Here is a 16,299-nt window from a genome sequence, read left to right as displayed (position 1 = left end):
AGAATGTCCTGCACCAGCGACTACCTAAAAGAACAAAGTTGCCAAACAAGACAAACCAACCCTCCGAGCCACCGCCGTTGTACGTCACGCTGGATTGTCTTAAGGAGGTCCTTCTCCTCTGTTGCCAAAGAGCTGCCTCAACTTTCATGCTACGGCCTCGGTCAATATAGCTAGACATCTGATTCATGGCTACTACAAGACTTCGCAAAGCGTTTCGATACCCTGATGATTCAGGTGATGATGAACAGGGCCGAGAAGAGCTAGACGAAGAGGGTCTGTTATGTGTCTTTCATCGTATATACTATATACTGATAGAGATTTGTAGAACAAGACGTCGTAATTAGACAATTACAGGCACAGAATGACAAGCGGAATTCCGAGTATACTGTGAACTCTCCTCTATCCTTGACATTATCAGCACAGAAATCAGAGCTAAATATGATGATGCATATAGGTCATCTTCTCGGTCATTCCCCTCTTGTCAGCAACGATATACGTCCCACCGATTATCTCAAGCTCATCGGCTTTATCTGAACGGTTTCTCTCCATTCTAAGTGTCATTTCCCTGTTGTTGACGGCCTATACTATGAAGTATCATGCAATCGAGCGTGCAGACCCAAAAGGGAAAAGGCCATTCACAAAGGCAGACCTCATCACGTCTGCCCAAAAATATGCCATCCCTACTAACGCTGCATTGTGTGCATTATTGACGCTTGCGTCTATCATGGCCTCGCCGACTGCGGTCGTTACATATTTCATCCCGGCAGGTGAGTCTCGGGCCCGCCACTACCTTCTAGTTGACATGTTCTAGCCTCAAGTGCGAGAGCTTATGCACCACAGCAATACTCGCGACCATTTTGATAGCGCGGAAAGTAATGGCGTCCGTCGACATCAGGCATCTTGAGAACCTCCGCTATGATTACAAGGGCGCCTAGGCGAATCTTGTGCTTGTCGAACGACCTTAGGTTCGCTTGTTCCTCTCTGGGATGTCTTATTTTGTCACTAACATATTCTATATGTAATCAGCGACGAATGGCAGCATGGTTCGGGGTTCCAAAATGCGCTCAAATTTCAACGATAGAGCCGGGCCTGAAAGAACAAAACTCCTTGCATATCACCCCCATACTGATTTCCAAACGCCGAGTAGACTAATCCTCTCTCATTGATTCGGTGAATCGTACCACGACTGGTTTGTCATACTTGCGTCTGATCTGTCCTAAACCGCCTAATTGAGATGAAGCCGAACCGGACACGTTATGGTTCTCTCCCATTTTAAGAACTTTCTTTCTCACGGAGTGATGGAATCTGGCGGGGTAAGGATTGAGCCACTTAATTTCTCCAATGCGGGATCGACTGGTATGCCGCCATATTCCGTCGCCGGGGCGGATACTCGAGGAGAATCTTCCAACTGAATACGATATTCAATCATAGCCCGTTGACGCTTTTCGTCTGCCTCTTTTTGATGCTTCTTCAGTCTTTCTATCTCATCGTCGCCTGCTTTTTTTAACCACCTGAGATTCGACTGCCGGAAGTCGACCAGGCTTTCCACACTGCGAGGATCCGCTATTTTCCTTGTATCATGGCCGAGTAGTGTACAGGTTGGTTCAAATGGTTTCATCGAGGTGTCTCGACGGCACGCTGCGCAACTGCAAATCTTTTGGCATTTAGGGCACATCCAACGATACACTTCCATGGTTTCTTGTGGTTGGATATTGAAGGCTCTAAACAGACTACCGTAACAGTAGTTTTGGTTGCAATAGTCGCAAGAAGCGAGCTTCCATATCGGCTCAATATACTTGCAGATGTGGCAGCGACCACCCTCATCAGATTCGTGGCTGAGGCGAGTCTTCCTCCGTTTTCGAGCGGGACTTTCTGAATCGCTCAAATTGTCCTCGATCTTACGCGTCACTGGTTTGGTGATATCAACCCACGGTCGTCTTTTCAATTCCCCCTGGCACATCTCAGCTAGCGTTTTCTTGCCGTAGCGAGCTCGTTCCTCGGCGAGGGGCCAGAAGATCTGACCGTTCGAGTTGCTCTGGTTGAGCCGACATATTTGGTCGCGCCATTTTTCATATTTCCCGGTCAGCTCACTCCAAGGAAATTGTTCAGCCCACTTTAATCTCGAGAGGCAAGCGCAGCTTCTGCCCATGACATAACATTCCATGCAGATATCGTAGGGGTCTTCGCCATCGGCAGTCTGTCCACCCGCGCACCACGGGCAAGTCAAAAATCGATTAAAAATATTGCACCTGCAGTATGAACAGGTGATGTTACTGTCAAAGGGGATGTATTCGACGTCCTTCTCTTCTGCTTTATCCTGTGAGAAGCTCTCAGATAGCAAAATCTGGGTATATAGTGCGAAAAGGTGCTCAAAGTCTTTGAGCAACAGTTGCTGCTTGCCATCCATACTTTTCCCATCGACGTTCTCAAGGAGCTTTGAGTAATGCTCAAGCGAATAGAACACAATTGCCTTGTTCTTGTACTGCTCATCCCGGCAGACCATCCTAGCATGCGGAAGGGCTTCACTCAAGGCTAGGCTCAGAGTCTCCACAGTAGTTCGATTCCAAGCTACTTTCATCGTCCTTGTTCCGCGGTTCCAGACCTGGTGCGCTGCCAGCGGAGGAATCAGAATAAAATCACCTGGCCTTTGTTCAACGATATACGTTCTGAATGGAGCGGCTTTCCAGGCATTGATCTGCGCGAAATGATCCTCGATATCAATGTCATGGCCCAGTGTCGACTGCCAGTATTCGGAAACGACTCGCCGATCCTTGCTCTCCGTCATGAACCAGATGGACGACCCCGGTATAGTCTTCATACCATACTCAACTGAGCCATCCGATGCCTCAACCATTATATTCTGACCGAGACTTGCGCACATTTCATAATGTGCCGGTGTATAGGTGCCTTCATGACCGATGTAACACATGAGGTTTTCGGCGCTCATGTTCGCCGGAAGGCAGCTCATGAGGTCACCAGGTCTTCCAACCTTGTTTCCGGGTTCCGCGTGAGTCTGGTGCCCTTCATTAGCTGTGACTGATTCTCCACCTGGGCCTTGGAATGCTTCCGGGTGTTTATTCAGGTAAAAAAGGGGTGGCGGAATGAGATTCTTCAAATGATCGTGCCATGTCTGCGGACAATCAATATCTTTTAGATAGATCCGCTGTCGATCAGAGTTCTTGTAATTGAATGAATTCCATTGATTAGTTAACAGTGGCATGTTCTTCAGATAGTGGCCAATCGAGAGGGGAAGATTATTCTTCGTGGTCAAATTTCGAGCAATCTCCTCTTTGAAATGCGGGTTTGAGATCAGACGGGAATTCATAGGTGCGAGACAGCATCACTAAGCTTGTAGACTTACTCTTCGTTGAATGATGGTTCCTTAGCCATTTCTCAGAGAACACAGAGCGGTCCAGCCTCTCATGAAAACCTTCAATCACTAACGGCTTTCCGCCTAGAATGACGTGCAAGCGAACGAGTTTGTCGAAATTGTCCAGACCGTGTTCATCAATGGAGTTGCAATGGATTCTAACCACGTACTCAAAATTTGCTGTAGATTCCACGAGTGCAGCGACGTCCAGATCAAGTGGAATTGGTTCAAAAGCCGCACGGGGACGCTGGGCGGGCATTTTGCTTCGAAGACCGTATACGAATTGATAGTTACGAAAGAAATTCTCGTCAAGGTCCAGAATTGCTTGATCTGCCTTGTCACCAATCGCGATGTGTTACTGAGAAAGCCGGCAGTCGCGCATTGTCTCAGCCAGGAAGACTTTCAAATGCTTCACAATGAATAAGGCAGAGCTGCCCGTCTGTTCATAAACAAAATAGATGTATGTGTGCAGCCGTGTTGCGACCAAGCAGTCGTTCGATATTCGCTTGAGTATGGTATAACTGTAAAAGAGCGGCTAGTAGTCGCGCTGGCATGGAGGTAATGATCGAACGCGGCCGACTTTTAGGAAACAATTCGAATTGTTGTTGTTCCTTTGGTAGCGGTCTACAATGACTTTGAAGCTTGCTTCACTAGTCATAGTAGGGTAGTGTCCCAGTCCCAGGTTGTTTATGGATGTCCCAACATCCTCGACTTCGGAACAGTCGATACTTCGCGTCCTCCTTGAAGGTCAACCCACCTTGTGTTGATTAGTCCAGGACTTAGGTACTACCTGCATGCGCTATTCCTCTCTGGGGCAGGTGGATCAACTACAGGTGTGAACCCTGGCGGACATGTGAAGCAATTTTGATTTAGAGAGGTACATGCATCTTACTGCTACGACGGTTTGATCTTGGGGAGACTGAGAAGGAAGCCCAAACGGCCCTTCCAGATGTCATATTGCTATTAATTAGGAGTACACTAATTGTGGTGAGACACTTGGTAGTGCACTGGTGCTATTTCAATCACGGTACGGAGTAATCTGACCGGTGATAAACCAGCTTTGTTCAGCTCTAGCTGTTTCTTGGTTATCCATGACTAACTCTTGTTTCGTGCGGTAGGAATCAGGTGGCCAGCTCTATCCGGACTGAATCTCGTTGAGGAAGAATCTGTGGAGGCTTCTCCGATCACAGCTCATTATAAAATGAGATTGCAGTTCTCTTACTTCCCTCCTGTTCGTCTTGATCAGTTTTGCAGACGTTATGGAACAGGGAGTAGTCTCTTGAACGACAAGCGCTACCGCTTACTTTGCAATCGCAATTCCTTGACTACCTCGTCGAGGGTCATTTCAACAGGACGTCAATCAGCGTATACTGCCAAACCCAGGTCATCGATCACGAAGGGGCCAACATCTCTCATGAGATACCGGCCACATTCTTCCCTGTCCCCATCCTCGGCAGATCGCCCAGCAGCCACAACGGACAATAACCCCGCAACACACTATATACCTCCCCAAAAAGGCTTCGTTGCTTCTCTTCCCGAATCATGGATCCCGTACGCTGAGTTGATACGCCTCGATAAACCTAGTGGCACATACTACCTCTTCTTCCCATGTGTTTTCTCGACACTCCTCGCGGCACCTATGGCATCTGCCACACCCATGCAGATTCTTGGCACTACTGGTCTTTTTTTCACGGGTGCATTAATCATGAGAGGCGCCGGCTGTGCGATCAATGATTTATGGGACAGGAACCTGGACCCGTATGTCGAACGCACAAAATTCCGGCCTATTGCGCGAGGCGCCCTATCTCCTAAGAAGGCATTGATTTTCACCTGTTCCCAACTTCTAGCCGGATTAGCTGTCCTGCTACAATTTCCCTCCCAGTGTCTCTGGTATGGTATTCCCAGCCTCCTGTTGGTGACGACATATCCTCTCGCCAAGCGCGTCACTTACTACCCTCAGGCTGTTCTGGGTCTCACATTTTCATGGGGTGCTATCATGGGATTTCCAGCACTGGGTGTCGATCTTCTTAGCAACCATGCTGCTTTGGAAGCCGCAGCAGCCTTGTATTCTAGCTGTGTTGCCTGGACAGTGCTGTACGATATGATCTACGCACATATGGACATCAAAGACGACGTCGCGGCGGGGATCAAGTCAATTGCCCTTCGGCATGAGCATAACACTAAGACAGTTCTTTCTGGTCTGGCAGCAGTTCAAGTAGCGCTGCTCGCTACTGCAGGAGTAGCAGCAGGTGCTGGACCCATCTTTTTCGTCGGCACCTGCGGCAGCGCAGCCGTTTCTCTCGGTATTATGATTTGGAAGGTCCAATTGAAGAATGTCAAGAACTGCTGGTGGTGGTTTAAGAACGGATGTTTGCTGACTGGGGGCGGCATCACTTTGGGGATGTTCTCTGAGTATATAGCTCAAACCACTGGCCTGTATAAAAGCGATAAGAACTTACATTAAGAGGATAGCACTCACGAACATAGAACAGGATAAAGGTTACTTTCAACTCCCGCAGTGAATATCTTTTATCTTAACACTACTGATACCAAGATGACGCTCTACTACGTTGACTATATCTTTCCAATCCATCATAGCACCATTACCAGTATCACCACAAGCAAGAGATTTTTCGATGGGGTGAAGTACAGAGACCCAACCTTCTTCATTTGTCCCACTCACCCCCCACTCGTCTGTTAAGATCTTGAGTTGCCTTTTAGTGACCGGGTGATTCCACATCGCGGTGTTCATAGCTATTGAAAGTTAGAACAGAATTTGACAGTAAACAAGTATATATTAACACATCTCACCTGGAGCAACGAACACCACAGGCTTTCTGTCTTTGAGACCAAAGTCTACTTTCCCAGTGGTATCCCACGCTCTGATGACGGAGAGAAGCAGATTATCCGCAATCCCCATTGTCATCTTCGCCAGCGTGTTCGCCGATAAAGGGGCGACAAGTAGGACATGGGCCCATTTTCGAAGCTCAATATGCAAAATGGGCTCGCCGCGAATCCAGGGGTCTTTCCACTCGTCTTCGTCTCGGTAAATAGCATCAACCGCAGGTAGTTGCTTTAGCGCATCGAGTAGAGGTTGCTCTGAGCTTTGACCCGAAAGAAATTTCTCCGCAGACTTGGTCACAATGATGCGAATACAGACATTTTTGTGCCGGCCAAGAGCTTCAGCGATATTTGGCAATTTTATCGCTGCCACGCTCCCGCTTGCTGCTAAAAGAATGTGTATTTTCTTATCTTTGAATTGCTCTTCAGCTGAGAAAGTCCCAGTGCCTTCCATTGAACTTCGTTTCACAAAATGACTACACTCGGACAGGAACCGTTATCATATGCGATGATGTCAGCCGTCGTGGATACGAGTGATCGAGCAGGACTGCCAAGGGCCATCCAAGCATCTGACTGATAGAGTCACGCACGCACCGCCCTTTATTTAAATAGGTCAGTGACGATTCAAGGCTGACAGCGATGCGATCCGGACAATGCTTTTTCATCCGCAATCCCAAGTATCGATCCTGTGGGGTACCTGTGTTTCATGGCGGGGACTGAGAGCCACGGGGGCTAACGTCACATGATAAGGTTCGCCATTTACCTTTATTTTCGGTAGTACGTCTATAGAATATCACAAGCATTTTATCTGTATCAGATAAAACTTTCTCCACAGTTCAGCCCGGCCAGTCTTGACAAAGATATGATGTTCTCAAGGCAAGCTTTCGCGTCAGTAAGTCAAGCATACCTCTCTACTTTACCTGCCCTCGAATCTGTTCGCCAACTATGAGCTCACTTGTATCCATCCAGACATTCCGACCTTTTTCCCGGTCACCACTTGTCTCGACTACACGATTCACGGCTTTCCAACTGCCGCATGCCCTCCATGCCCGGTTTCTCTCTGAACAAACAAGGTCGGCAATCGACAAAGCCGTTGCGTCTGCACCTGTCGTTCTCTTCATGAAGGGTACTCCGGAGACACCACAATGTGGATTTTCTCGAGCCAGCATACAGATTCTGGGTTTGCAGGGGGTTGACCCGAAGAAATTTGTCGCGTTCAACGTGTTGGAAGATCCCGAGCTTCGTCAGGGTATGTATAGTGACACCTTTTCAGGAACAGCAAGTTGTGTGTATTTGCGTGTGAGTCTCAGCCTGGCTAAATCTCTCGGCCTTCCATAGGTATAAAGGAATACTCCGATTGGCCAACAATACCCCAATTATACCTTGACAAGGAGTTTATTGGAGGTTGCGATATTCTGATGTCTATGCATCAGAACGGAGAGCTCGCAAAGCTGCTTGAGGAGAAAGGGGTCCTGGTGGCAGCTGATTGACTTATGCGTGAGGTTCAATAAAGGGCAGATTGTTTACTCATTCATGATTTCATCTTCTTCATTGTAGAATTATTCTTCTATGTTGTGCTGTACTAATATTTTCAAAAGGCGAGAACGTGATTTTTACCTTTGATCTACTCAATAACACGAAGGCTACAAATTGTGCTCATCTAGTTGGCATTATACTGGCACTGTCAAATTTACTTTACTATAATAATCTCTAGTTTGAGCTGGTATTAACGTCAAATAAAGAGTCAGAACTTCACCTGCAAGATGATTAGCTTTATAATCTGATTGACGACAGGCTTAACGACTAGTCCATGATGCTTTACAAAGAGATCAAGTCACTGTGCACCCCGTTCCCCAGCCAGACTATTTTCTTCTGATTTAACCAGTTCTTCAATAATGCCCTTCTGTAGCTTGGCGCGTTGTCGCTCTTCATAAGCCTCACGGCTTCTGAGTATCCTATCAACAATCTCACCAGCATTCACATGCTGAAAAGAATGGTCGCTTATCTGCCTAAATATACCCATTCTTTTGGGAGCAGTGTAAGGATCGTATGTCAGTGGAATGAAGGTTGTTGGCCCATGATAAACAACATTCGGGACACCAAATGGCATGGCTTCCAAATACAGTTGGCTAGGAGAGAAGGGCGCGGAGAAAATAACAGCATGAATATACTGGGAGAAATCATTAGAGGTTGTATGAACCATCGATTGAGGGAAAGGAACATACTCGGCATTGAAGGACGCAGAGTCCCCGCTCAAAAATGTTCATGATAGGATAGTTTAATCCCTTCCAGTGATTAATCACATCATCATCATGAATGCCAGCAACCACATAAGCCGGGGGATAGTCTTCACCGAAGTCGTGAAGTCTCTTCTCGACCTGTTCCGTGTCATACCATCCTCGTCGACGGCCTTCCAACTCCTCAAGCTCTAGAACCTGTCGAAGAAACTCGATGTGACCCGAGGAGAACAAATCGAAGCCGCCATCCACATAGACTACCCGCTGCCCTGGCTTGATTGCTTTGCCATTTACTAGAGTTTCGAACGCACCAGCTTCTACAACCGTGTCGCTAACCTTCGCCGGCTTCGAACCGGTCCAACTCCAAACCTGAGGACCAGGACGCAAGCCACTCTCATCTGTTGCGTAGTCCCGGATCCTTTGCATTAGCTCCACACCGAATTGTTTCCTTTCTTCCTGATTGTCGGATCCCTCTACTCCCGCAAGGGTGTCTTTGACGCTCTTTATAAAGTGCCCTTTGGTGCATAGGAGCATACGGCCGACAAGATCGGTGGTTGAAATGCCAGGAGTTCTCTTCACAACGCGAAAGCGCCCAGCTGCCTTGACAAATCGATAGCAATCTTCTCCATTGCTGTCAGATGTGATATCATCTCCATGAACGACATACTTGCACCCATAGTGTGACACCCATGAGAGGGAAGTTACGTAAGGTGCTCGTGGAATACAACGAGTGGCCCAGCGGCATGCTTCCACGGCAGCTACCCTAAAGCACGGTACCGGTTATCAGCAATCTAAGTTGACCTGCCGGGTTTTTAAGGAAAAGACTAACCGTTCCTCTAACGTCATTACTGTCGGGCCCTTGTTCTCAAGAATTGCTTCGTCCGAGTGTACACCAACATAAAGTTCATTACCCAGTCTACGGGCTTGAAGCATAGCACCGGCGTGTCCTACATCAATTCAGTCACTTTTGATTAGGGAAACCTATAACTTGAGAGCAGCTGAGAACGATTTCTCACCATGATGGCTAAAGTCAAAACACCCATCTACCCAGATACGATCTTCCCGTATAGGTACATCATCCTGAGGATCCACAGGCCAGTGTCCTGGCGCAGGGACCAATTCTTCAGGCGACACACTCATAGTTTGGAGAGGCGCTTTTTGGCAATTAGCAAATAGATCCTTGTTGTAATGTAGACGAGCGCGTCGATTTTGGTGTGGAAATGGTCTGGTATCAAAAATCGGCGAAACTCGAAGGTTGATGCGACAAGGCGACTTGATCAAGCCAGAAATTACAGAATCAAAAGGAGGTGGGGTTGGGTGGGGTGTTATTCTATTGTACGGTAGTCTAGCTGTTACAGAGAATATCAACTGTAGCTATGGACGCATGAGGCGCCGTTATCAGGTAGGCAGAACGAGACTGGGAACCAAAGAGTTATTCCAATTTACCCGCGTAAATTGATATAAGTGACGGATAAACAGTTGCCTGGTCAAGATTAACTATAAACTATGGTTCTCCTGGCACCTTGATGAGCAGGCCAGTGTTCCGCCGTGACGTCCAGTTCCTTGGGACGCTCAAGAGCATTTTGACTGGAATGCACCTTTGGTAGATTGGCTATCCTATGTACGGATACCGTTATTGTTATTGTGGACGCGCCCTCCCGGGGTTTGTGGGTTGGGCTAACCCGTTCCTGGCTCGGAACCCCCCAGGATCAACTAAGGGCCGGGCCCATGCATTATTGTCGTGCAGGGGACTTAGCTACTCCGTACTCCGTACATAGATCTCCAAATTATCGAGCAATATCGGTCGAGGCATATCCGGAACTCGTAAACCGACCTTTTTTTTCCCGACTGCTGTGCACAAACGAGTCTTCACCAGCTATCTCTATGAGAGCAGGCAGGAGCCTGCTTCACTTACTGTTGGAGCTGCTCTTTGTCCAGCGCCCAGTTCAAGCATGATATCGTCAACATTTACCCCCAGCCTTTCTCGCAGAGACACAAACAAATCAAGTGTTGGACATGAAGGTGTAGGAGGGGGTGGGCCCCCTCCTTTGACAAGTGGGGGAGGATCGTTCGGTCCTCAGAGCGCTGGAGCTATCTATCAGCATATTCACGACATGGCTACCAAAAGGATATCCACTCTGGATTACCTTAGGAAAGCGTGAGTTCAAAGCAAAAAGCAGCCCTTCTTCATTAATCCAACAACTGATAAAGCTACAGCCATGAAGGTCGTATCTATTGGTTCAACACAGTACACTTCTCTCGAGCTGACATCAGCCGAATCCCCTATTTTGATCCTCGCAAACTATCCCGTCGCGCCATTAATTATCTTCTTCTCGGATTATCACTTCCGCCAATTTTGGACGTCAATTCATCGCCGTCAGAATACCTACGCGCCTTAAACGCGCTTTTGATTGAGTTTGAGGCATTTCAGCAAGTCCACCCACCGGATGGAAGTTCATCATCAACTCTGGCAAGAGCACGTATCCCGCAAATGTTCAAAAGAGCGGCGCACGCTGGAACCAAGGGCAGGAGGGCTAGCTCTGCAACGGAGATTGGTCTTCCCATGCAATCTAGCGACCCATCTGACTTGAAGTCCATGACTGGGAACATCACTTCGTCTACGACAGCAGCTGCCGCTGTTGTTTCGTTCCCCACCAGTGAAGCCTCCGAACTTCTCCCGGGCGAGGAATATTCTTACCTTTTGACGCCGTCTTTACCATTTGAGCCGGATTATTTCGAAACCTTCGCCACTCTTTGTGACGTATTAATTGACTGCTATACCAGGCTCACCGCTTTGGTCTCCACTCCGTCTGTATGCACAGTTGCTTTGGGCGAGATGTTCTCAAAGGCAGACGCAAAGCTTCGGAAGATAATGGTCACAGGCGTCGTTCGAGAGTTCGAGGATGCAAGTAGAACCAGCGCAAAGAATGAAATAGCTGGTGTCAGTCGTGTTGTTTTGGGCGGTCTTCTAGGCTGATTCAAATCGCAATGTCGCCTTGCGGAAGTCCCAGAACTGGTGCTTGGCATTTGCTGTAAATGGGCCTTTCGATCAAGGAGGGCGGATGCTCCTGAGGTGGGTAATAAATTTGGTGCCAGGTATATTTATGAATTGATCCTTCAAAGGAAAGGACAAGATCTATTCTATTCTAGATTAATGAGACACGATATATTGCTTCACATGTTTCACTTAGCACACGCAGAACCAGTAAACATAAGAGACTAGCATAATATCGAGAGGAGATAAATCAACAAGCATGGGTTGGTATCACTTTTGTAGCCATTAACATCGTAGGAATCGGGGCATCAAAGCCGATGAGTATGATCAAGTCCAGTGTAAGGAGTATGCATGCGCCAAAAGTGAGACCACAAAAGCAGATGGAACTGAACAGAACGCCGGCTCAATCGCATGCATCGACAACAACAACGATAGAACAACTAAAGAAACGCCAGCAAATGCAGCCGCTTAATGACTATGATGGTGACGAGTTCAGCAAGAAATGGGCAGCTCAGGACTGTAATTTCTTGTTCTCGAACTCACGTTGCTCGCCGAAAACCCTTCGGCTCATTTCAAGGACAGTCTCGAAACCTTCTCTGCCTCTCTTGGCATTTTGGCTGAACCTCTCGATGCTAGCCTCCTCTACCTTATTCTTGATTTTCTGCCAGCCGCCGCAAAGGGCAGTGATTTTGGCCTCTTGACTGAAATCCGTGACCGACTCTGGTTTTGATGACGAAGGCTGGTAGATAACAGTTTCTCTCACGTTCAACACGTTAGACCACGTGAGATTCGTTGAGCACATAGTGACCTTCTTTGCCCCAGGATCAACATATGAGATTTCGTATACATGAGAAGTAGCGCTTCCCCCGAACAGTGAGAGAACCCATTGCGGTACTGATTGATCACATGTGATGAGGCGTTCCGTACGCAACTGAAGGGGGCGTCCAGGTTAGCCATTTCGTCCGAGATTTAGAAAATGATAGTATTGATAGGAAAACCCACAATGCCAGTCTTCGGATCTACCGTCCTTGATATGGTGTCTACCGCCACAACATGGGTCGACTTGTCATTCCAAGGGCAATATTTGCGCCAGTTCGCCGTCGAAACCTCTTCCCAAGAATAATCGAAGGTGCACGTCGAGGAGAAGACCTTCATGACGGGGAAATCTTGGAGACGGTGATAGAAGCAGGGATCGCTAAGCAACCGAGTCGCTTGCTAAAGAGGCACGATCGAAAGTGTAGTCTGCAGAACGTCGTGTTGATCGAATCAGTCGAAATGGATTCAAACAAGCTGAGCACTCGAGAATATCGATAAGATGGCGTATAAAAGGGCAAAGGTCTATGTGTTCATTAAAGAGAGTCTACAACAGTAAGGAAGGGCATAAAAGAAGAGGCAAATATCCAACTACTGGATGAGTAAGAAGGCCTTCAAAAAATGATGAAACTGGACGGCGATCACAGGCTTGCGTGCAGTGGAACGCGGGAGAAGAAAATTTTAGCATATCCGACTCGCAAACAACCCGGGGAAAAGGCGGGCTCGGTCAGGGATCGGAATTTCTCGGCTGTCAGAATGCGACAGCATCATAAACTACCTGAATGTTCCTTTTACTATCTATCGACCTCTCTATAAGAACTGAACATGGGTTCAAAATTGTATGAATCATAACAAGCGATAGATCGAAGAGCGATATGGAATGATCCTGTACGATGCTTTAATAATGAATTAATGATAATTGTCTTATCAGGTACACCGATTGATCTCCTGCTACTTGTTACACATACTTTGTCTTCGTAGTTTTCTTGCTGGACCCAAACATTTACCATTTCTCAATGTTGCTATTATGGTCTATTACTATTGCAGTCAACTCATTTTAAGCCACCGGGAAAAGAGGCTCATTAACTCGCAGCAGTCGTAGCTGCTTCCCAACATGGAAATTAAAGTCGGTGTGAAACTGTACATAATCCCGATGTTCATTGCTAGAAGGATCCTGAACATATAAAAGGTATTCTAGGCCCTCCTCGGTAAAAGGTATTCTAGGCCCTCCTCGGTCTCGCTCCCTCAGCATTTAAAGCATCTCACAAGACGCGGACGACATACCACCCATTAAGGATAATTGCTCCTTCAGCTATTCGAATATCGTTTTTTACGTCATGGTAGAACTCAGGAAGCGGAAAGCACCCTCACAGACCCCTGCCACAGAAAAAAAGAGCAAAAGGATACAAGAGACGAGTGAGGAGGCCAGTCCAACCTCGGTACAATTAAGCAAGGAAGATGAGCGCTCTACGCACGTCTCATACGAGAAACCTCCAACTGTCGGTGACACTATCGACTTGGATAACTTTGGTGGCGAGGTAGAACTCAATGATGGGACGAAAACCACCCTCAAACATCTCGTCGACACAAGCAAATCAGGGATTGTTTTGTTCACGTACCCGAGAGCGTCCACGCCTGGCTGTGAGTTTATCTCCCCCAAGATTTCTTCCTTGAACGTCCCGAGAGTAGTACTCCGTGAATTTTCGGGGAAGAGCGGTTGCATCCCTCCTCTCGTTAGCGGTATTGCGCTATAGTTCCTGGCTCCTGCAACGACTTTAACAATCCCGGGAGTCGAAAGAACGCTCATCGCTTGTTAGGCACAAAGCAAGCTTGCTTGTTTCGCGATAAGTATGATTATATAACATCGAATGGCCTATCGATATATGGGCTTTCGGCGGACTCCATCAAAGCAAACAGCTCGTTCAAAGCCAAGCAGAGCCTCCCCTATCCTCTACTATGCGATACAGCGTCTACTCTCATTTCGGCTCTTGGTTTTAAGAAGGCTCCTAGAGGCACGACAAGGGGGGTTTTCGCTGTTGATAAGCATGGAAAGGTCCTACTTTTGCAACCTGGTGGGCCAGATGCAACGGTGGATGCTGTACAGCAATTGATCTCAGCACGTAACAAAGAGACGCAGGGACAGACCAAAGAATGACGGGAAGTTTATGATGGAAGTTGGGTTTAGGTGTCACATTTTTAAGAGCACGTTTCAGCTCTAAGCCCCATGTGATATCAATGATCCTGAGATCGCTTTTCATACCTCATGTCATACTTCATACGTCGACAATCTTTGCAATGAAAGAGAAATTTAATCCAATCCACCTACGAAAATGAAGAAAGCCATGGTTATGACTACTGGTTGTTCTAGTTCAGTATAGCCACTCTGTCCAAAGGGTGTTATTTTTGATGAAGGGATGGATAACCTATAACTTATTATTTTCGGTCAATGGTCCTACTCCTGTCACAATATATCTGCAGGTGTGGCCACGAAGGCGCTTGAGATGAAATCCCATATCTCTAGCGGTCACTTTGCGAGGTCGAGATATCCTATCTGACCAAGATTCAGCAAAGTTTCTTCTGTTACACCAAACTTCACTTGAAACTCCACATATTAGTTTAGCGCGACGGGTCAACAGCTCATTCTTGCATTAAGATATCAGCCAGGGAAGCTTCTTACATGTTGTATGAGTACGTTTCTTACCGATCGCCAGTGGATGTTCGGGTATCAGGAGGCATGGTGTCGGAAAAACAAAATGTCCGTTCACAGTTCGTCCATCCGAGTACAGCCATCTTGATTCCGTCCCTTCGTAGGGCAAGTGAATATACATATAGTTGAGACGAGAACCTCAGGAGGTCAGGACTCAAGTAAGCCAAAGGGCCATTATACTGGTCTTCATCATGGACAGTGAGACAATGGAGGCATTGTGAGGCTGACACGCAAACTGGATAGGATCTCCATCATGGCTCGCGACGTCCTCAAAGCCGCCAAGTCCGCATCGAACGCGATAGCCGTTCATAAGGTAGGCATTTTACTATTCTGATGGTGGTACTTCTCGCTTCTAATTTTTGATAATTAGAAATACACCGTCCAGTCTACCGGGATATGGGAACGTCTTCGCCGTCTTCTTGCCGTCGATCCCAATCGCTCTACCGGAGTACCACTTAACTCGCAATATCGACTTCCGACTCCTGGTGCTCTCCCGCCGCAATCTTATGATGATCCCGTCACTGTTCCAGCAGCAGACATTGCCGACAACCCTTACTGGAAGCGCGACGTTCGGAGAAACTACCCCAGACTTAGCACAGTCAACCAGGCAGATGCTGTTGGCCTTCTTACAGTAGGCAGCCGGGCAGTGCCGAAGAATGACGTTCTGCAGATCGGGCAGGCAGGAGAGCAGCAGTTGGTTGAGGTTAAACAACAAGGAGAAGAGCGTGGCCTCGCCGCCATCTTTGAGAAGGACAAGAGGGGCATTCAGGGCGTTCTGGGCGCCGATGGTCTGCCGCCAATTCCTTGTAATCTGAACGCCTCTGCGGCCAAGTATCAGCTTGGTCAAGGTCAAGGCTATCCTGCTGTGTATGTCTTCATCTCCGCATTTTGTTACCCCAGCTTACGTTTGAACCTAGGTATCCTTGCCGGACTTTCGTCTAAGTACTCGTTAACTGCACATCCGAATTGAATTGTTATCCTCTTTCTGTCCTGGCACGTAGACCATCTATTAGCGAACAATGTTCAACCGCGGTGAGGGTACGATAGAGCAGGCTGATGGCAATGTCAGCCTTTTTCTGATAATGCAGAGCCAGTCTTCCATCCTAGCTAGCTACATGTGCATAGAAAGTTTCGCTAGGTGATTTCCACAACCATGTATCAGACTGAATTTATATGCTCTGGGAATACTTCTATGTTCTCTCTATTCGTCTATATTAACCAGTCATGGGGAGAGCAATGTCGCCATGCCTTATAGTTAGGACGGCAAACAGAATGTCGAATATTATTTACCAAGGGTAGATTTAGAGCAGTTACGGCGTCATGATCCGAAGTGACT

At 47.5% G+C, this 16,299-nt stretch overlaps 7 protein-coding genes across 7 annotated transcripts; 4 read left to right on the top strand and 3 right to left on the bottom strand.

The window, feature by feature from the left end:
* Positions 1-1,288: 1,288 nt before the first annotated feature.
* ALT_5103 (putative JmjC domain protein) lies at positions 1,289-3,325 on the bottom strand (the record flags this gene model as incomplete). The annotated part of the gene is made up of 1 exon (XM_033555479.2): positions 1,289-3,325. One exon carries the CDS (start codon positions 3,323-3,325, stop codon positions 1,289-1,291), a length of 2,037 nt encoding a protein of 678 aa, XP_033411370.2.
* A 1,684-nt stretch (positions 3,326-5,009) lies between these two features.
* Positions 5,010-5,834, top strand: ALT_5102 (putative para-hydroxybenzoate-polyprenyltransferase Coq2; the record flags this gene model as incomplete). The annotated part of the gene is made up of 1 exon (XM_033555480.1): positions 5,010-5,834. The coding sequence occupies one exon, from the start codon at positions 5,010-5,012 to the stop codon at positions 5,832-5,834; it is 825 nt and encodes a 274-aa protein (XP_033411371.1).
* A 110-nt stretch (positions 5,835-5,944) lies between these two features.
* ALT_5101 (ethanolamine-phosphate cytidylyltransferase) lies at positions 5,945-9,588 on the bottom strand (the record flags this gene model as incomplete). Its single annotated transcript, XM_033555483.2, has 7 exons — positions 5,945-5,950; positions 6,054-6,124; positions 6,182-6,640; positions 8,231-8,381; positions 8,437-9,211; positions 9,278-9,395; positions 9,465-9,588. 7 exons carry the CDS (start codon positions 9,586-9,588, stop codon positions 5,945-5,947), a joined length of 1,704 nt encoding a protein of 567 aa, XP_033411374.2.
* A 974-nt stretch (positions 9,589-10,562) lies between these two features.
* On the top strand, positions 10,563-11,425 carry ALT_5100 (uncharacterized protein; the record flags this gene model as incomplete). The annotated part of the gene is made up of 2 exons (XM_033555484.1): positions 10,563-10,606; positions 10,666-11,425. 2 exons carry the CDS (start codon positions 10,563-10,565, stop codon positions 11,423-11,425), a joined length of 804 nt encoding a protein of 267 aa, XP_033411375.1.
* A 529-nt stretch (positions 11,426-11,954) lies between these two features.
* On the bottom strand, positions 11,955-12,598 carry ALT_5099 (putative mitochondrial protein sorting (Msf1); the record flags this gene model as incomplete). Its single annotated transcript, XM_033555485.1, has 2 exons — positions 11,955-12,374; positions 12,446-12,598. 2 exons carry the CDS (start codon positions 12,596-12,598, stop codon positions 11,955-11,957), a joined length of 573 nt encoding a protein of 190 aa, XP_033411376.1.
* Positions 12,599-13,593: 995 nt separating this feature from the next.
* Positions 13,594-14,010, top strand: ALT_5098 (thioredoxin peroxidase DOT5; the record flags this gene model as incomplete). The annotated part of the gene is made up of 1 exon (XM_033555486.2): positions 13,594-14,010. The coding sequence occupies one exon, from the start codon at positions 13,594-13,596 to the stop codon at positions 14,008-14,010; it is 417 nt and encodes a 138-aa protein (XP_033411377.2).
* Positions 14,011-15,216: 1,206 nt separating this feature from the next.
* Positions 15,217-15,933, top strand: ALT_5097 (NADH-ubiquinone oxidoreductase 21.3 kDa subunit; the record flags this gene model as incomplete). Its single annotated transcript, XM_089599862.1, has 2 exons — positions 15,217-15,276; positions 15,334-15,933. 2 exons carry the CDS (start codon positions 15,217-15,219, stop codon positions 15,931-15,933), a joined length of 660 nt encoding a protein of 219 aa, XP_089455739.1.
* Positions 15,934-16,299: the final 366 nt, after the last annotated feature.

Source organism: Aspergillus lentulus (genome assembly GCF_001445615.1).
Source record: "Aspergillus lentulus DNA, contig: Alt09, strain: IFM 54703, whole genome shotgun sequence".
NCBI lineage: Eukaryota > Fungi > Ascomycota > Eurotiomycetes > Eurotiales > Aspergillaceae > Aspergillus > Aspergillus lentulus.
The sequence above is the reverse complement of the archived record's forward strand: the minus strand, read 5'-3'. Positions and strand labels throughout refer to the sequence as shown.